The following is a 20,984-nucleotide window of genomic DNA, read 5'->3' on the forward strand; positions in this document are numbered from 1 at the left end:
TGCAAGTTCCACCACTTAAAAAGATGAGAGGCGTCTGTAATTTACATCATAGGTAGACCTCAACTATGGGAGACAAACTGAGAAAAAAAAATCCAGAAAATCACATTGTCTGTTTTTTTTTCATTTTATTTGCATATTATGGTGGAAAATAAGTATTTGGTCAGAAACAAGCAATCAAGATTTCTGGCTCTCACAGACCTGTAACTTCTTCTTTAAGAGTCTCCTCTTTCCTCCACTCATTACCTGTAGTAATGGCACCTGTTTAAACTTGTTATCAGTATAAAAAGACACCTGTGCACACCCTCAAACAGTCTGACTCCAAACTCCACTATGGTGAAGACCAAAGAGCTGTCAAAGGACACCAGAAACAAAATTTTAGCCCTGCACCAGGCTGGGAAGACTGAATCTGCAATAGCCAACCAGCTTGGAGTGAAGAAATCAACTGTGGGAGCAATAATTAGAAAATGGAAGACATACAAGACCACTGATAATCTCCCTCGATCTGGTGCTCCACGCAAAATCCCACCCCGTGGGGTCAGAATGATCATAAGAACGGTGAGCAAAAATCCCAGAACCACGCGGGGGGACCTAGTGAATGAACTGCAGAGAGCTGGGACCAATGTAACAAGGCCTACCATAAGTAACACACTACGCCACCATGGACTCAGATCCTGCAGTGCCAGACGTGTCCCACTGCTTAAGCCTGTACATGTCCGGGCCCGTCTGAAGTTTGCTAGAGAGCATTTGGATGATCCAGAGGAGTTTTGGGAGAATGTCCTATGGTCTGATGAAACCAAACTGGAACTGTTTGGTAGAAACACAACTTGTCGTGTTTGGAGGAAAAAGAATACTGAGTTGCATCCATCAAACACCATACCTACTGTAAAGCATGGTGGTGGAAACATCATGCTTTGGGGCTGTTTCTCTGCAAAGGGGCCAGGACGACTGATCCGGGTACATGAAAGAATGAATGGGGCCATGTATCGTGAGATTTTGAGTGCAAACCTCCTTCCATCAGCAAGGGCATTGAAGATGAAACGTGGCTGGGTCTTTCAACATGACAATGATCCAAAGCACACCGCCAGGGCAACGAAGGAGTGGCTTCGTAAGAAGCATTTCAAGGTCCTGGAGTGGCCTAGCCAGTCTCCAGATCTCAACCCTATAGAAAACCTTTGGAGGGAGTTGAAAGTCCGTGTTGCCAAGCGAAAAGCCAAAAACATCACTGCTCTAGAGGAGATCTGCATGGAGGAACATACCAACAACAGTGTGTGGCAACCTTGTGAAGACTTACAGAAAACGTTTGACCTCTGTCATTGCCAACAAAGGATATATCACAAAGTATTGAGATGAAATTTTGTTTCTGACCAAATACTTATTTTCCACCATAATATGCAAATAAAATGAAAAAAAAACAGACAATGTGATTTTCTGCATTTTTTTTCTCAGTTTGTCTCCCATAGTTGAGGTCTACCTATGATGTAAATTACAGACGCCTCTCATCTTTTTAAGTGGTGGAACTTGCACTATTGCTGACTGACTAAATACTTTTTTTCCCCACTGTGTATGTGTGTATATATATATATATATATATATATATACATACACATAGGCACTGCTCAAAAAATAAAGGGAACACTAAAATACCACATTCTAGATGTCACTGAATGAAATGTTCCAGTTATAAATCTTTGTCCATTACATAGTGGAATGCATTGAGAATCATAAAACGTAAAAATGATCAATGTAAATCAAAATTAATATCCCATAGAGGTCTGGATTTGGAATTATACTCAAAATCAAAGTGGAAAATTAAATTACAGGCTTATCCAACTTCAGTGGAAATGCCTCAAGACAAGGAAATGATGCTCAGTAGTGTGTGTGGCCTCCACATGCCTGTACGACCTCATTTCAATGCCAGGGCATGGTCCTGATGAGGCAGCGGATGTTCTCCTGAGGGAGCTCCTCCCAGACCTGCATTAAAGCAACAGACAACTCCTGGACAGTCTGTGGGGCACAATGGCATTGGTGGATGGAACGAGTCATGATGTCCCAGAAGCGTTCAATCGGATTCAGGTCTGGGGAACAGGCGGTCCAGTCCATAGCTTCAATGCCTTCATCATGCAGGAAATGCTGAAACACTTCAGCCACATGAGGTTTAGCATTGTCATGCATCAGAAGGAACCCAGAGCCCAGTGCACCTGCATGTGGTTTCTTTATGGGTCTGAGGATCTCATCTTGGTACCTAATGCAGCCAGGGTACCTCTGGCTAGCACATGGAGGGCTGCTGTGGTGCCCTTCAAAGAAATGCCTCCTCACCCTATTACTGACCCACTGCCAAACCAGTCATGCTGGAGGATGTTGCAGGCAGCAGAACATTCTCCGCGGTGTCTCCAGACTCTGTGATGTCTATCACAAGTGCTCAGTGTGAACCTGCTCTCATCTGTGAAGAGTACAGGGTGTCAATGTCAAATCTGCCAAACACTGTTCTCTGGCAAATGCCAATCGTCCTACACGGTGTTGGGCTGTGAGCACAACACCCATCTGTGGATGTCAGGCACTCAGCCCATCCTCATGGAGTCGGTTTCTAACTGAGAAGACACATGCACATTTGTGGCCTGCCGGAGGTCATTTTGCAGGGCTCTGGCAGTGCTCCTCCTCTTCCTCCTTGCACAAAGTCTGAGGTAGCGGTACTGCTGCTGGTATGTTTCCCTCCTATGGCCCCCTCCACATCTCCTGGTGTACTGGCCTGTCTCTTGGTAGCGCCTCCAGCCTCTGGACACTACGCTGACAGGCACAGCAAACCTTCTTGCCACAGCTCGCATTGATGTGCCATCCTGCATGAGCTGCACTTCCTGAGTCACTTGTGTTGGTTGTTGAGTCAGTCTCATGCTACCACGGGTGTGAAAGCACAACCAACATTCAAAAGTGACCAAAACATCAGCTAGAAAGCACTGGTACTGAGATGTGGTCTGTGGTCCCCATCTGCAGACCCACTCCTTTATTGAGGGTGTCTTGATAATTGCCAATAATTTCCATCTGGTCTATTCCATTTGCACAACAGCATGTGAAACTGATTGTCAATCAGTGTTGCTTCCTAAATGGACAGTTTGATTTCACAGAAGTTTCCCTTTATTTTTTTGAGCAGTGTATTTACCTGCTGACTGCTCCTCCCGAGCTATGATGATGGCAGTACGGGCAGCTTCTCGGTATTGCTTCAGAGCCATGTACAAGCGGAATAAATACTTTGCATCCTAGAACAGAAAAACATATCATGTGAAAAATATTCTCCTCCTATGTACTTTAATCCACCAGTGCAATAAAGCGGACAATCACAGGTTTAAGTCCCCTAAGGAAACTAAAGAATAAAGTTAAGAAATTAAAAAAAAAAAAAGTTTTTAAAGATATATATATATAAAAAAAAAAAAATGTAAAAATATGAATTTTAAATCAACCCCATTAAAAAAAATAAAAAAATAAATAAATGTTCGATCTATTAAAATATTATAATAATCCTTATGTAAAAAGCTATAATGAGAAAAAAAAATCAAAAAGGTTGTATTGTAGTTTTTCGGTCACCATGCTTTCCTAAGAAAAATGGAATAAAATTAGTAGCCCCCCCCCCCCCCAAAAAAAAAAAAAAAATTATTTTCTTATTTTATTTTTCACAAACTTCTAATGAATGAACACTGAAAAAATAACCCCCCTCCCCCCAAAAAAATTATGGAATTGCTTTTTTGTTTTTCACGCTTTCACTTTACTTTTTGATAAGTTTTCCTATATGCTGAATGTTAAAATAATTGGCGCCATTTAAAATGGCAACTCGTCCTGCAAAAAACAAACCCTCATGAGGCTATGTCAATAAAAAAAAATATAAAAATTGGGGCTCATAGATAAAGGAGAGGAAAAAACGGAAGCACAATGAAAATGAAAAATTGCTCGGTCTTCAAGGTGTTAAAAGGAGTCTGTCAAACCAAAATGACTGTTCAAACCAAGCACAGCCGCTCAGAGCACCCTTGGTGTAAGCAAACAGTTCCGTGCAGCTTCCCACTAACTTGTTTTGTTTTCCATCTACCGACCCTTCTCTGCTTCTAGTGAAGTTGTCATTTGAGGAAGAGAAGGGCGTAGATTGATGGAAAACAAGACAAGTAGCTGGGAAGCTGCGGTGAACTGTTTGGCCACACCAAGGGTGCACTGAGCAGCTGTGCTTGGTTTGAACAGTCACTTGTACTGACAGATTCCCTATAACATTGCACTAACATTTTGCCATTTACAGTAGCACATTAGACAGACCTTGGGCATGCCGTCACTTTCCCCCATTAGATAGTCTATCAGCTGGCTGGTCAGCATCTCATCTTTGGCCTGGCCAACCTGTTCAGTAACCAACACAAAAAGTGAAAAATCAACACCTAAAATTGTAGTCAAAACCCAAAATCTATGGAAACCAAAGCAGAAATGGAACAGATACAAAAGACCCCCGGGCCCTTTTTACCGTTTCTATCGCCATTTCTATGGCGGCGTTTTCTTCAGCTGTTGGACACTTTAAAAAGTGTTTCAAAGCCTGAAAAATGAAACACACACAGATGGGAATTGTAAGAAGCTTTTTTAATATGGCGACCGACGAGTTTCTGCTTGCTGCTGGGGTCACTGTCCCCTATCTCGGACGTCTGCCATATATAACCTGATGGGAATTAGGCTTCCCTGTAATGACCACGGAGCATGGAACACATTGCGTCAGGACCAGACTTTGTACAGATCTTTTCTGTAGCCACAAAGTAACAACTTCATCAGCATCAACAACATGATATTCTGCAATTTATCCTCCACGGCAACGTTCACATTCCACAGAACTGCACCGTGGATGACACTAAGCAGGTCTGGGCTTATGCCGTAAACCTTCCAGCCTAGCCTAGACTTAGAGGACGTTCACACTGGGCGTTTTCTCTGCATTAATTTTCTGCAGAAAAACATGATCTCTTGGTAGGAAAGAAGCTGCAGAAAAAAAAGCATGTTTCCCTTGATTTTTCTTGCGTTTTTTTATGTTCAATCTATTTTATTGAGCATTTTACAAACAAAGAATATATTATATGCAAACAGATAATATGTAGAATCATAGAAAATATCTAGTATTCAAAAATGAGAATACAACCATCTAACAGTAAATCAAACACACCATGTTAGACAATAACAGTAGCCATATGGCGAACGCCAACAAGGTATTCAAGAGAGGAAGTATCCTCTATATTACGCAGAGGACAGACATAGGGAAAGAAAGACAAGGGAAGAGGGGGGAAAAGGAAAAAAAAAAAAAAAGTTATGGATAAAGCAGTCCTTAAAATCATGTATATATTAATGTGCAAATTCCTATGTAACTGAAACATTCAGCGGAACAAATTCTGGAAATCAGGTGAGTCCTGAAACAAAATCCATCCACTCCAAATCCTTCTAAATTTATTGTTTCTACCATTGCAGTCTGCAGACAGCTCCCCCATTCCACACAGATTGACCATTTCCTTATACCAGTCTAATATGTCAGGGGGGTTTGTAAGTTTCCAAAACCGCGGGATTACCATTCGTGCTGCTGTTAGACAAAACCGAAGAATATCTCTCTTCTGAGTCCCTATTGAAGAAGGTAAAATTGACAGAAGAGCTATTTGAGGGGACCTTGCTACACGGTTTCCCGTGATTCGTTGATAATTGTCGAAAACCTTCTCCCAGAATGGCTTGATCTTAGAGCATTCCCACGAAATGTGAATCTTAGAGCCCACCTCCCTCTCGCATCTCCAACAAGCCCCTGAAACTGCTGGATATATTGCATGTAGTTTAGAAGGGTAATAATACCATCTCATAAGTATTGTATAGTTCTTCTCTTGTGCAATCCCAGCGCTAGCAAGTTTATGAGTGAAGAGAAACCCCTTTCCCATTCCTCAGGAGACAAGCTTATCCCCAAGTCTCTCTCCCACGCCTGCTGAAATGTTAACTTCTCCGCTTCACCCTCTCTGCTTAATCCCCCATAAATCACAGATATAGCATGTGGAGGCTTGTTTTCCTCTACGAACAATTTCTCAAAAAAGGTGAAGTTTGAAATCGAAATTTTATCAAAATTATGTGTTACTAGGAAGGATTGTAATTGCAAGTATTCAAACCACCTAATTTTCTCATTTGGAAACTGAGCCTGTATAGAGACAAAAGAAGGCAACTCCCCATTTTCTAGCACCTGAAACAATCTGGTATCCTCCAGTGCCCTCCATCCGAGAAAAGATCTGCGCAAGTATCCAGGGAGAAAGGATGGATTGAAAAGCAATGATGTAAGTGGGCTAATATTCCTATCTGGGAACCCCTTCTTTCTCAGAGTGCGCCATATTTTAAGTGTGTCTCTAGTTAAATTACAATTGACTATAGTCAATGACTCCCCAGAACACCACGGCAGATGTCTTAAAGGGACATCCAAACCCTCCTGCTCCACCCCTACCCATTGTTTAGCATCAGCCCGAAAGTGCCAGTCTAGAATCCTAAGTAATGTAGTAGCCTGAAAATACGTCTTAAAATTGGGAAAACCAACACCACCTATAGATTTAGGTCGAGAAAGGGTCTGTATGCTTATGCGAGGTTTGAGTTTACCCCATATGAATTTGGTTAAAGCTGATCGTAATTTACAGAAGAAACTATGAGGGGGGGAATCGGTATAGTTTGGAATATGTATAAGAAACGGGGTAAAACGTCCATTTTGATAGCATTCATCCTTCCAAACCAGGATAGTTTAAATTTACTATAATTCGCTAGGTCTTTGTATGTTCTGCTTAATAAAGTTTGATAGTTAAACTCGAACTATTTATTAGGATCAGAAGGGACCACGACCCCTAGATATTTCAATGACTCTCCTTGCCATTTAAATGGAAATTTATTCATGATTTAAAGGACCTCATTCTGAGAAAATGATATATTTAAGGCTTCTGATTTGGAATAATTGACTTTAAAATTACTAAGTGATCCGAACCTATCAAATTCTTTTAAAATCATTGGAAACGATATTTGTGGTTGTGAGATATAAAGGAGTAAATCATCTGCATACAGAGCTGTTTTATAAGAGTTAGGCCCTATCGTGTATCCATGAATATTGATATTATTTCTGATAGCGTTGGCTAGGTGTTCCATTACCACTACGTAAAGTAATGGAGAAAGTGGGCAGCCCTGTCTGGTTCCATTGTTGATCTTAAATGGGCTGGATAATGAACCATTTATTCTAACCCGCGCTGTTGGACCATTATATAAGGCTAAGATTTTCTGTAGAAAGTGAGGACCAAGACCTATGTGTCTCAAGGCTTCCTCCATAAACCCCCAATGGACTCTATCGAAAGCCTTCTCTGCATCTACAGACCTAGTGGTGTGGAGCTAGTTTTTGCCTTGGAGATGATAAGTAAAGTCTTAATAGTATTATCCCGGGCTTCTCGTCCTTTGACGAATCCCACCTGATCATTATTGACCAGGGAAGGAAGTAAAGGGGCTAGCCTCTCAGCTAAGATTTTTGAAAATATTTTAATGTCCATGTTTAAGAGAGAAATCGGCCTAAAGTTGGCAATTATTGAAGGGTCTTTACCTGGCTTAGGGAGCACACTAATGTGTGCCTCTAGAGACTGGGGAACAAATCCAGTACGTTCATCAATAGCATTGAAAGTTTTTGCCATTATTGGAGAGAGTTGTTCCCTAAAGTTTTTATAAAACGCCGGTGTGAATCCGTCTGGACCAGGGCATTTACCCGACGGAGAGGACCGTATTGCCAAATCGATCTCCTCTATTGAAATCTCCTCCTCTAAAGCTTTCACAGCTGAACTACTCAACACAGCTAGGGATGTTTCCTGAATGTATTCTTTTATCTAATAGGAGAGGTCTAATGGGGGCATATCTGCGAACTGGTTCTTAATGTTGTATAAATTCTCATAGTAAGACTGAAAGAGATTCACAATTTCTTTTGGGTTGTGTGTATCCCTGCCATTTTTTTTTTAACAAACGGAATAAATGTAGCTGACGCACGTGGATGGAGCAGTCTGGATAATGGTCTCCCGCACTTGTCCGGTAGCTCATAGAAAAAACGTTTAGATTTTTCCATGTATTGAAAATATTTATCTAAAGTTTCTCTTAATTCATTTCTTTTTTTTTTTGTCAAGTCAGCAATCGTGGAAGCAGATAGTTTGTTTGTGTGAAATTTCAAGGGAATGAATTTGCTGTAATAATTCATCCACTTTCTGAGCTCTCTCTCTCTCTTTAACCTAGAACCATGCTTTATCAGAATCCCTCTCATAACGCATTTCAAAGTCTCGCATTGCAAGGGAGCTGAAGTTTGGTCAGAGGCATGTATTTGGATAAAGGAGTCAATAGACTCTTTCAGCTCTGAAGCACATAAAGGATCCTTGATAAGGTTATCATTCAGTCTCCAAGTCCAAGAACGTTGGACCAGAGATGGCAGAGATAAGGACAGAAAAATCGGAGCGTGGTCCGACCACAGAATGTCTCCGATTGTGGCCTTGGGTTGCCAGGACAAAGCATGGTGGCTCAAGAGAAAGAGGTCGATGCGGCTATAAGAATTATGTATATGAGAATAATATGTGTAATCCTTCCCCTGAGGATTCATTATCCGCCAAACATCGGTCAGTCGGAGGACATGGAGAACCCCTTTAAGAGAACGCAGCTGTCTCACCGAAACAGTTTCCCTTCCAGAAGAAGAGTCTACCTTTGGGTTCATTGTAAAATTGAAATCTCCACCTGCGATCAGTGTACCTTCTGCGAAACTAGAAAGTGAGGTTAGGAACGCACGGCATGCTGGAATCTGGCCCTTATTAGGAAGATACCAGTTAGCAATTGTGTAGATTGAGTCTGCAATTTTTATCTTGAAAAAGATATATCTACCCTGTATGTCTACAAGTGTATCAATAAGAGAGAATGCTAATAACTTATGGACTGCAATGGAGACACCTTTGGACTTTGATTCAGGATTTGTACTATGGAACCAGGTGTTGAAGTACCTACGGTATCTTTTAACTTAGGAACATGATCAGATTTAAAGTGTGTTTCTTGTAACATAAGAATCTGGACTTTTTGTTTATGCATAGAGTAAAGAATCTGAGAACGCTTCTGAGGGATATTAAGACCGCTAACATTCAGTGAACAGAATTTGACTGAGTTCATTTCACGGACCAGAAATAGGGTTTGAGAAAAGACAGGTAAAGAAGGAAAATTCCCTTTAAAAAAAAAAAAAGGGGGGGGGAAGGGGGGAGCAGGAAAAGAAAGAAAATAAAAATATAAACAAATCGGATGGGAGACTTTCCCAACCGCAAAGAAAGTCCTCAGAGAAAAGGACTGATAGGGGGGAATATAAAATTCCACACCCGTCTAGTGGAATGTAGATCCCCTTAGTGGAAGCGCGCTTTCCATAGAGGGTAGCTCCCCCTGGGATCAAACAGCAGACCCACAATAACACATTAAACTGGTAAAATAACTAACATGTGAAACGCATATCACTTCACCAAATCTTGAGCACCCAGAACGTATATTCTTGCGTTTTTTATGCCTATTTTTGTGCAGTCTTTGCTGCGGTTTTGGCATTCTAGATTTGTCTCTGGTGCATGCTGATGAAGTTTAGTGCTGAAAATAAAAACCCCTATTCTATAAAATCTGGTTTTGGAACAAAAAAATGCAGCAAAACCTGATACCTGCGTTTTTAGTATGTTTTTTCAGCTTCTTTTCACCATCCATTCATTTCAAAGGTTGATAAAACGCTGAAAGAAGTGACCTAATCCATTGTGCAAAAAAAAAAAAAAAACACACGCAAAGCACAAAATCCTGAGGGCAAAAAAAAAAAAAAACAGTGTGTGTGCATGAGTTTTCTGAAATCTCAGACTTTGCTGGTACTGTAAAACTAAGCTGAAAATTTGTATAAAAAAAGCTAAAAAAAAAAAGCTGCAAAAAACACCTAGTGTGAACTCAGCCTTAAAGTCCTTCACCAGCAGGGTATTTTTTTCATTTGACCCCAGGAGTGGTACTACTGACATATGTATATCTCCTGCGTGTAGTAAGATACTTACTGGCCAACGTCTTCTGCTATTCCCGTACCTCTCCAGTTCTCTTTTGCACCATGTGACCTGCTGGATCGCTCCAGTGTTTACTGGGTGGACCAGAAGTCATTTCTCAATGTGAGTCTATGAGAATGAGGCTCTTATAGACTCAAGCCCCCGTCACACACAGCGATCTCGCTCGCAAGTTTTGTGACGCAACAGCAATCTCACCAGCAAGATCGCTGTGTGTGACACTTACCAGCAACCGCCCCCCCTGCCGGTTATCGCTGATCGTCCTGAAATGGCCAGGACATTTTTTGATCGCTGGTCTCCCGCTGGCCAGCACGCATCGCTGCATGTGGCAGGCGGGAAACCAGCGATCAGCGAGCTGGCACTGGTAACTAAAGTACACATTGGGTTTCTAAGCGGCGCGCAGCGCTTAGAAACCCGATCGGTACCTTAGTTATGAGCGCACTGGTGCAGGGAGCTGGTAACCAAGGTACACATCGGGTTTCTAAGTGCCGTGCGCCGCTTAGAAACCTGATGTGTACCTTAATTACCAGCTCCCTGCACCAGCGCGCTGGTAACTAAAAGTACACAGTGGGTAACTAAGCGACGTGCGTCGCTTGTTACCCCCATGTCGCTGGTGCTGATCGCTGGTGAAGCTGCCTGTTTGGCAGCTCACCAGCGATCATGTAGCGACACACCAGCGATCCTGACAAGGTCATATCGTTGTCGGGATCGCTGGTGCGCCGCTATGTGTGACGTGGCCCTTACATTAAGGTCGGAGTCACACTACCGTATAACACAGCCGAGTGCTATGTGATAAATCGCATAGCGCTCTGCCCAGTGTTATTCTATGGGGCAGCTCAGATCTGTGATTATTTTCTCATGCCGATTCGGCATGAGAGAACATTGGCAGCATGTTGCGATTGACAGTGAAACGCAGCGCAGTCGCACTCATATAAGTCTATGGGTGCGAGTGAAACATCGCACTGCACTCAGCTCCGGCAGCAGAGGAAATGGAGAAATTACCTTCTCCAGCTCCTATGCAGCTGTTCTCCGATCCTGTCATGCGAGAGGAACAGAGCACTGACACTCGGCTTGCGATCGCAGCAGAGCTGAAGCCGAGGGTCATTAGTATATCGCATCCGATGCCATACGCTAGTGTGGCTTCAGCCTAAGAGACATAGTGATAGTTAGCAGTCATTTCCGGCTGGTCAGAGCTGCGGTCACAAGATGGCGGAGCGGCGCAGGAAGTAGTTCAAGACCGGCAAGTATTTTACTATACACAGGGAACGTACGTTACTGATAACACTCCGGTGGTGAAACACAAGATTACTCTGGAGTGGTAGATGACAATTTGTGTATGTGAGGAGCACACAACCTTTAGGTCCGGTTTTCTCCTACCCTTGCGTGTTGACCGCAAAGCAAGAAAAACTTCCCAGCTTGATAATGCTTCTTCTCTCCCTCGAAGTAAAGGGCGATACTCTGATAATCTTCATTACTGGTGTTCTCAGACCCTGCGGAGAAAGCCACATTCAGGTCAGATCAGCGCACACAAGTAGCTCACAGTTAGGGTACGTGCACACAATCAGTAATTGCTACAGGTTTGCGGCTGCGTACTTGTGCAGAATCCAACCCGCAGCATCCAGATGTCACAGCATAGTGGATGGGATTTCAAGAAAACCCATGCCCACTATGCGTCCACAGACTTCAATGGCTCACCCGCGGGACGGACATGGGGCACGTCTCTCCAGGCCGCAGCATATTTATCCTGCGGAGACGCTAGAAATTTCATCCATACAATGTATTGGACGTGGTGGTGAATGCGCACGGTTCAGTGAATACATGCGGACTTACCTGCGTTCAATAGACGGCATACACTGCCAGTACTGGATCGTCTTCACATACAATAACAGATTCTACACTTATCTAACAAATACATTGTCGATGAACATTTTCTATATAAGAAACACACAATTGCTGGTACCTGCGGTTTTCACAAAGTAAGGGATATGCGTTCACTACCACACAGAATGTATCTAACTTGCACACGGCACATTTCATATTGCAGCAGATCTCCACCTGTTAGCAGCTCATACCTATAACATCAGCATAGATCTCCATCTGGTTGTGCTGCTGGGCCAGCTGGAAAGCTTCATTGTTGCACTTGGACAGTACTAAAAACTGAATGGCTGAACCATAGTCTCCAAGGCGAAGGAAAAACCTTAGAAATAAATGTAAAAAATACAGAAAACGAACATTAAAAATAGTACATATGAACATATATGTGTGTGTATACAGTATTACACACACACACACATATATATATATATATATATACGCGAATAAATCACATACAAATGCAGATAAGATGACAACCCCCTCCCTTTCGAAGCAGTCCAGGAACTGTGTTCATATAGGACGATTACAGAGTATCTTCTGTTATATGACATTTCCATATATGCATGAGGCGGCATTAGGTAACGCACATCTGGGCAGGTAGAATTTAGCGTTGCGTCAATCTGATGTAGACATTGTGAAGTTTTATATTTTCTGTGAATCAAATGTAATCGCGACAACCTTTGTGCCTCGGAAAAGGAAAGAAGTGTGAAGCCTAATATGGAGTACCACTGATCCTCCGGTATCGCTCCCACGTTGGCTTCACATTGAGGTTAATAGTAAGAGGGAACTTATTTAGGTAAGCAGTTAGCTGACATTATGGTTAGTAGTAAGGTCTCTCGTTGCTCCTTCCCTTGCACCCATTCAACCACAAGGTTCTGCCATATAGCCAGCTCGTTAGTCTTGTGCTGAGCTGTGTAGTCATGTCTGGGGTGTAGAAATCAAGAATTAGCTATCAGATAAGTTGCTCAAAATTCTTCAAAATCTACTCAGATTGGATTTGGTCCATAGTATGAATACCGCTCTCTTCCCACTCGGAGCAGCCCCCCAGCTTCATGAACTTCGGCAACACGGGACTGTGCCAGAGTGGCGCGACTACTGTGTAATCATTACCAGTCTATTGTCTGTACAAATCCCCTCTGAAATGTAAAGTGCTGCGGAATATGTCGGCGCTATAAAAATAAAATTTATTATTATTATTATTATTACCAGTCAGCAATTCTCCTCTCTGTCCCACGCTTTATATATCATAGACAATGTTGGTGAATGGGATGTTGTTTTTCAGCCTCTACAGTAAATAGTTATAAGACAAGGAGTTATCTGTTTGACTAATTGTCCACTTTTCACCTGGCCATACCCCCGATTCCATCCTTTCAGATGATGGATTTGGGCAGCTAGATAATAAATCCAAGCATTGGGAATAGTTAGCGCCCCGTCTGTTTTGTCCCTTTGAGGATGCTCCAACTTTATTTTGGCTTGTTGCTTTTTCCAAAGTAATAATCTGAATAACATATGTATTGTATGTATTAAAGGAGTTAAGTTCAGAGTTAAGTCATGTTCTTCCACACCAAACTCCTCCATCCACGCCATTATGGATCTTGCTCTGTGCGCTGGACACAGTCCCGCTGGAACAGAAAAGTTTTTTCAAACTTTTCCCATAATTTATGGAAGCATAAAATTGACCAAAATGTCTTTTTATGCAGAAATAGTAAGATTTCCCTACTCTGGAACTAAGGGCCCAAGCCAAACCTTGAAAAGCAATCTCATAGCATTATGCCTCCTCCAAAATAGTTTACAGTTGGCCCCATGGAGTCAGGCAGGTAACGTTCTCTTAACACTCTCCAAACCCAGACTCATCCATCAGAATCCAGATGGAGAAGGGTGATCTGTCACTGTAAAGACCATATTTCCACTGCTCCAGCATCAAGTGGTGGCGGCGTTACACCGCTCCGTCTGATACTTGGCATTGTGCTTGGTGATGTAAGGCTACATGCAGCTGGTCGGCCACCAAGCTCCCGGCGGGGGGCAGAGTTTTTATGCTGCTGTTAATACCAGAGGAGGTTGGGCCTCTGCAGTTATGGAGTCCGTTAGTGACTTTGTGCCCTCTGCCCCTCAAACCCCAGTGACCCCGCTCTGTGATCTTACGTGGTCTGCACTTCGTGGCCGAGTTGCGGTTTCTTCCATTTATCAATAATATCACTCACGGGTGATGGTGGAATACTGAGTAGGGGAAGAAATGTCACGTACGGACTTGTTACACGGGTGACGTCCTGTTTCAGGACCGTGCCGGTATCAGTGAGATCGTTACCACCATCCATTATGTCATATGTTAGTAAAGGCAGACGGCATGAGGGGTCCGGATATTACACACTAGGGGCAATGGGGCTGAATGTAAACCTGAATTCAATGAATGAGAAGTGTCCTAATATTTTCCTCCATACACTGTGTATATGTACATGAGACAGATTACCTGGCTACCATCTTGGCCCCCTCCAATGACTGCGTCTCTTTCACAACCCACACGGCTTTCTCAGGATTGTTCAAATGATCCAAGTAGATCCGGATGACGTTATCCCAGTCTCTTGCATTCTCATAAGCCAAGGCGGCTTCCTTATACCTGCAGAGAGGCAAGGAAGATGTCAGTGCGTGTGAGCGATTCACTGCATATTACGGCAAGGTTCACAGCACGCTTTACCCTACCATCAGGGTCTCTGTTGGGGCTTAGGTCTGGGCCACCACAAACGGGATTCGGGCATATGCCCTGATGGAGTCACTGGCTATAATGATGCAGAGTCACAGTGTGCTCTGTTGTACATCATTTTCGGAGACACCAAATGTAAGGTAAAATGAGATGTGAACACAGCCTAATGGTGACCTGTTACATTGCTGACCAAGTCTCCGGCTAGAAGTGGAAACGTTAACGGAGTACCTTAATACTAATCTAGTACCCCTACTGGCAATTCTAAGAACTAAGGTGGATACTTGGTACAAATTACACTTGTCGGTGGTGGGAAGGATTAATCTACTTAAAATGGTTTTAATGCCCAAAGCTTTTATATATATTACACAACTCCCCAATCTGGATACCGCAGAAAAGGTTCGGAGTGGTGAATTCACTGTTTAGGGCCTTGGTAATAAGGCTTGAAACCTTGCAAAGACCAAAGGATGAGGGGGGACTGGCACTACCAAATCCGGAACTGTATTTTTTGGCTGCCCAAAGTCAACATCTCAGAGGGTGGTCTAATCAAGAGAAGGCAGGCGTCATCAGAGGAGTGCTGGAATACGTACTAAATAGAAGCCCGTTGATACTTGGCCTAGAGGATGGGAAGATGGGTGTAATGGAAGACGGGTGTCCCACTCTGCGACTCTTACAAGACCTGTGGAACAGACTAAAGAGGGTGAGAGGGTGACCGGGTTGACTAGATTCACAGTTATATGGGATAATAATAACCTCCCAGAGATTCGGAAACTTGGGAGACTGGAAGGCTGGAAACGTAGGGGGCTGACATTAATGTCTCAAATTATGGATAACGAGGAGCTGAGACCGTTTGTGCAATTACAGAGTGAGTTTCAGTTGCCGGATTCTGAATGGTATCACTACTGTCAGGTACGGCATGCCATTACGGCTCAAAAACTTTCCAGAAACCTGCAGATACAATCTGACATAGTGTTGGACTATATATGTGGTAGTGATGGACTTACAAAAGGGGTAATTTCTAACACCTACAAAGATATATTGCATACACATTTAATGGGGTTCCCACTTAAAGCAAGATCCAAATGGGAGGGAGAGATTGGGGTGGTGACTGACGAGGTGTGGGACAGCGTCCTAGAATATGTCTCCAAACTCACTATGAGTGAACCAGCTAGGTTGTCCCATCTTTATGTGATCCATCGTATGTACCGCACCCCCCTTCTGATGTTTAAAATGGGGCTGAGGGACAACTCTGACTGTCCAAGATGTGGGGGGTCTGATGCCGGAATCCTTCATATGATGTGGACTTGTCCCAGGCTATCTGCGTTCTGGTTTAATGTCATTAACAGAATAGAAGGGGCTTACGGAAGGGTTATACCCAAAAACCCACTGGTCTGCATACTGGGATATGTGGAGGAAATTGACATAGTTAATAGTGCAAAGCTTGCTATAGCCAGACTACTATATGTAGCAAGGAAGCTGATTACGAGGAACTGGATCAGGAAAGAACCACCTTCTGGGAGAGAGTTTGTGAAACAGGTGTCTTGTATCATCCAGCTGGAGGAAAGGATATATGCTAAAAGAGGCAATTCTAAAACCTATGAGAGGTTGTGGAATCCCTGGCTACAATACGGTACAGCTAACTGATGGGAATGTGCTATATTTTACAATGCTGGTGTTGTGGATATACCATTAATACCCGGACATAGGAACATTTCTGTTTTGTATGGTTTGATTGACAATATGGGTAAAGAGGATGACTAATGGTAAATTACAGTGTAAGAGGAATCTTATGGAGAAAAGAGTTATATAAGCTGTCTACATTGGGGGGGTGGGAGGGGGGAACAGGGATGTTTAATTTGTAAATCTATTGTTTGTGGAAGATTTACTGTACATTCTGTATTTTGAATTCTGATTAATAAAAATCTATTTGATAAAAAAAAAAAAAAAAAAAGAAGTGGAAACGTTGCAGTGGAAAACACGGCCGACATAGCAAGGAGTCTGATGCGGAGACAATCATACTGGTCCGGCCTTTTCCTGCCATCACTTTTAAAAAGTCCAACTGGGGACGCAGTCGGTAACAAAACTAGAGGCACCCTGTATATATTTTGGAGTCATTATGACATCCATAGTCCCTGATCTGCCAAATTCACCCACAGAAACTTCCCTTTTCACCTTTGTCTCCAGTTTATCTACATTCCTTTCTATATTTGTTACTATTTTTTTACTTAATATTTATTTTACTAAAATATCTGAATCCCGGTTGTCCTGAATAACAATAAATGATGCTGTACAGAACTTACTTTCCATCGGCCTCCTTCGCCTTGGCATACTGCAGGTGGATCTTGGGAGAAGACACGTTAGGAAGCAGCTCTCCAACCTTTGCCCTAAGCCAAAAAAACAAGAATGACTATGGGGGGGAAGTATATTTCTAATACAGAGAAAACATTTCTTACCAGTTTTTACATCGGATGTACACAGAAGCGGCTTTGTCATAGTACTGGCCCTTCTCATAAAGCTGAGCGGCTTCGGAAAATTGCTGGAATACAAATCAATTTGGGAAACACTAATAATTGTCCTCATTTTACAGGCCAATATCACAAGTCCGCGAACCTTCATGCTCTCCAGAATGGCCCCACAGTCCTTCTTCAGCAGTCTACTGGGGTGTTTGAGAGCCTGATTAACGCCGCGCCGGATGTCTCCCATACGGATCGACATTCGAGCCACTCCGGCAAGGCAGGTTTCATCATGTTCTTGATACTGTTGTAAAATACACTTCTATGAGAAAACTGCAATTTGCCAAGACAAGCATGTTACTACAAGGCATAAGGGTTGAGAACAGCGAAGGACATATATAATAATTAGTGACGAGCGAACGTGCTTGGATAAGGTGTTATCTGAGCATGCTCCGGTGCTAACCGATTGTCTTCGGTGTACTCGAAAAATATGTTTGAGTCCTCGCGGCTGCATGTCTCGTGGCTGTTAGACACTCCCTGCATGTGTTGTGGCTGTTGAACAATTGAGAGACATGCAGGTGCGGGGGGCTCAAACATATTTTTCGAACACGACGAAGTCACTCAGTTAGCACCTGAGCATGCCCAGATAACACCTTATCCCAGCACATTCGCTCATCACTGATAATAATAATCCAACCCACAAAGTATATATGTATATCTTGTAAATACATATATTTGCACGGATGTCTGAATGAGCCCCTAGGGAGCGTTTCCTTATATCTAGACCCTCCATATCCGTTTTTTTATGCCTCAACTGATTTTTACAAAGTCACCAGTTGTCATCAGGCTTTTTCCACCATTCGCTACCGCTAAGCTGGGGACCCACACAAAGAAGTCACAACATATAGTGTTTTCTGAATAGGCTTCTTTAAAAGCCGAGTATAATAACTGGTGTGCCGGATGAAGAATATGAATAATGCCACAGAAAACTATGGGATTCTTTCTCGCATCAGTTTTCACTGCTACAACAGAGTATTAAAAAAAAAAAAAAAGGTTAGATGGCCGGACACATGTAAACCCGGTCTGTTGCCCTGTGCACTTATTAGGAGTGAATGAATAATGTCTAACATATGTGCTGGACCCTGAAGGAGCGCAGATCCAGATTTGTAGAATTCATACCATGGTGTCCCCGGTCATTCCTTTCTCATAATGGGCCAGAGCATTTACGTAGTCACCCCTGGGGGAGAAACAAGGGAATGTCAAGTCACAAAAAGTGGTATTCCTATGTCTTATACATATGTCGGTGATAAATGGTAAGGTCATAGTTACAGAAAGGTAAAGCGGCTTGTGCAGACAAGTTCAGAGCTCAGTTTTCAGAGACAGACTGTTGTTGGAGATGTGCAGGACTTTAGCGGTTAAGCAATGAACCCGAAGAAACAAGTCAGTCTCAATCCAACACTGGAACCGTCCAGCTCAAAGTGTGGTTAGCCCAAAGCCGAGAACAGAGAAGACTTTCACTATATTTCAAGGATTAAAACCGGCCATACATATTAGATAGCTGTCGGGCAAATGAAGCTTCAGCCGATCGCTGAGCCAACAGCCATCTCAGCCGACTCTCAGATTCATCGGCTGAGTGCTCCTATATTCCCTATAGGAAAGCCACAGGCGGACACGTCGGCCAGAAGCTCATTTCGGAGAACAATGCGATCCGACATGCCCGATCCACATCTTCCCCTACAATCAGTCGGCCGGCCCCCACATACACATTAGACTGTCGGCCAAACCAGTCGATATTGGCCGATTTGGTCAACTTTAGTCTAATGTGCATGCAGGCCTTTAGATTAGGAGCAAACGACAACACAGTGTAGCACTATAAAATACTACAAAAATATGTAACACAGGACTCACGTGAACTCCAGCTGGATGGCGTACTCCTTTGATATAAATGGTATCTGGTTAGGAGCCAGCCGCTTTGCAAGCTGCAGAGCGCTATCCCAATGCTGCAGGTCTCTTCTGACCTAAACAGTATGTAAAGGTTTATACATGAGCAGCTTCACATCAAATATTCAACCACTGAAAGGTTCTCTGACAATGACACGGTACGACAGAAAAACAAGGTGCACAGAAGAGAAAAGCACCCAGATAGAATAATCTGCGGACTACTAATAACCTTATTCTACAAAAATTATTATAATGCATCCTTACATGTAAGAATGCAATAAAAGACAACACAGAGAAGCATGGCGGGCAGCTACCTCAAGTGCACAAATGGGATTGCTGGAAGCCAAGTACAGATCCTGGGCAAGGTTAAAGTCACTGGAGAACATGGCAAGATGTCCAGCTAGGAGGTTATGATCTTCAATACCCTGCAAGAAAGGACACTTTTTCAATTTCCCATATTACTATCTTTATTATAAAAAAAAAAAAAAAAACAGAAATATTGCAATACTCACACTAGCCACTAAGCCTAATACTAGGCTCATACTTGCTGTTCTATACAGACACTTTTCAGCAGTCTCAGTATCATTACAGGAAGGATTACAGTGGCATATTGCCATAGGAGGTCTGGATTTGGAATGATACTCAAATTCAAATTGGAAAATCAAATTACAGGCTGATCCAACTTCAGTGGAAATGACTCAAGAAAAGGAAATGATGCTAAGTAGTGTGTGTGGCTTCCACGTTCTTATGTGACCTCCCTACATCTGGCCATTTTCCTGATGAAGCTGTGGATGTTCTCCTAAGGGATCTCCTCCCAGACCTTGGTTAAAGCATCAGTCAACTCGTGGACAGTCTGAGGCACAACGTGGCGGTGGTGGATAGAACGAAACATAATGTCCCACATGTGCTTGATTGGATTCAGGTCTGGGTAACAGGCGGGTCAGTCCATAGCATCAATGCCTTCATCATGCAGGAACTGCTGACACACTTCAGCCCACAAGAGGCCTAGCATTGTCATGTATCAGAAGGAACCCAGGTCCCACTGCACCTGCATATGGTCTCACAATGGGTTGGAGCATCTCATCCCGGTCACTAATGGCAGTCAGGGTACCTCTGGCAAGCACATGAAGGGCTATGCGGCCCTCCAAAGAAATGCCTCGCCACACAATTACTGACTCACTGTCAAACCAGTCATGCCGTATGATGTTCCAGGCAGCAGACCATTCTCCACGGTGTCTCCAGACTCTTTCACATGTGTTCAATGTTAGCCTGCTCTCATCCCTGAAGAGCAAGGGGTGCCAATGTTCAGTCTGCTAATCTTGGTGTTCTCTGGCAACTGACAATCGTCCTGCCCAATGTTGGGCTGTAAGCACAACACCCACTTGTGGATATTGGACCCACATACCACCCCCATGGAGTCTGTTGCTGACAGTTTGAGCAGATGCATGGATGCTAGTGGCCTGCTGGAAGTCATTTTGCAGGGCTCTGGCCCTGCTTCTCCTGTTCCTCCTTGCACAAAGAAAGAGGAAGCGGTCCTGCTGCTGGGTTGTTGCCCTCCTATGGCCCCCTCCACGTCTCCTGGTATCTGTTCCATGCTCTGGATACTGTGCTGACAGACACAGCTACCCTTTCTTGCCACAGCTCGCATAAATGTGCCATCCTGAATGAGCTGCAGTTCCTGATCAACTTCTGTGGGTGGTAAACACCGCCTCATGCTACTGTACACAACCTCTAGGGGTGAGAGCAATGACAAACTGCAAAAATGACCAAAACAACAGCCAAAAAGGATGAGAACAGAGAAATAGTTTGTGGTCACTCCCTGCAGAACCACTCCTTTATAGAGGTTATCTTGCTAACCTACCTGATGTCTGTTCCGTTTGCACAACAGCAGGAGAAATTGATTCACTATTAGTGCTGCTTCATAACTGGACAGGTTGATTT

At 43.2% G+C, this 20,984-nt stretch overlaps 1 protein-coding gene across 2 annotated transcripts in view; it reads right to left on the reverse strand.

The window, feature by feature from the left end:
• The window catches only part of WDR19 (WD repeat domain 19), a 107,658-nt gene that overhangs the window by 27,375 nt on the left and 59,299 nt on the right, over positions 1-20,984 (reverse strand). For both annotated transcript variants that reach the window (XM_073561079.1, XM_073561080.1), the window contains exons 19-30: positions 19,358-19,468; positions 19,011-19,120; positions 18,282-18,339; positions 17,260-17,406; positions 17,103-17,185; positions 16,950-17,033; positions 14,422-14,568; positions 12,152-12,276; positions 11,457-11,569; positions 4,490-4,558; positions 4,291-4,368; positions 3,155-3,251 (exon numbers count right to left, since the gene is read on the reverse strand). In XM_073561079.1, coding sequence (XP_073417180.1) covers positions 3,155-3,251; positions 4,291-4,368; positions 4,490-4,558; positions 11,457-11,569; positions 12,152-12,276; positions 14,422-14,568; positions 16,950-17,033; positions 17,103-17,185; positions 17,260-17,406; positions 18,282-18,339; positions 19,011-19,120; positions 19,358-19,468 — 1,222 coding nt within the window. The remainder of the gene's footprint in view (positions 1-3,154; positions 3,252-4,290; positions 4,369-4,489; positions 4,559-11,456; positions 11,570-12,151; positions 12,277-14,421; positions 14,569-16,949; positions 17,034-17,102; positions 17,186-17,259; positions 17,407-18,281; positions 18,340-19,010; positions 19,121-19,357; positions 19,469-20,984) is intronic.

The sequence above is a fragment of the Dendrobates tinctorius genome, unplaced genomic scaffold (assembly GCF_039654945.1).
Source record: "Dendrobates tinctorius isolate UK_male_01 unplaced genomic scaffold, ASM3965494v1 ptg000314l, whole genome shotgun sequence".
Taxonomy (NCBI): domain Eukaryota; kingdom Metazoa; phylum Chordata; class Amphibia; order Anura; family Dendrobatidae; genus Dendrobates; species Dendrobates tinctorius.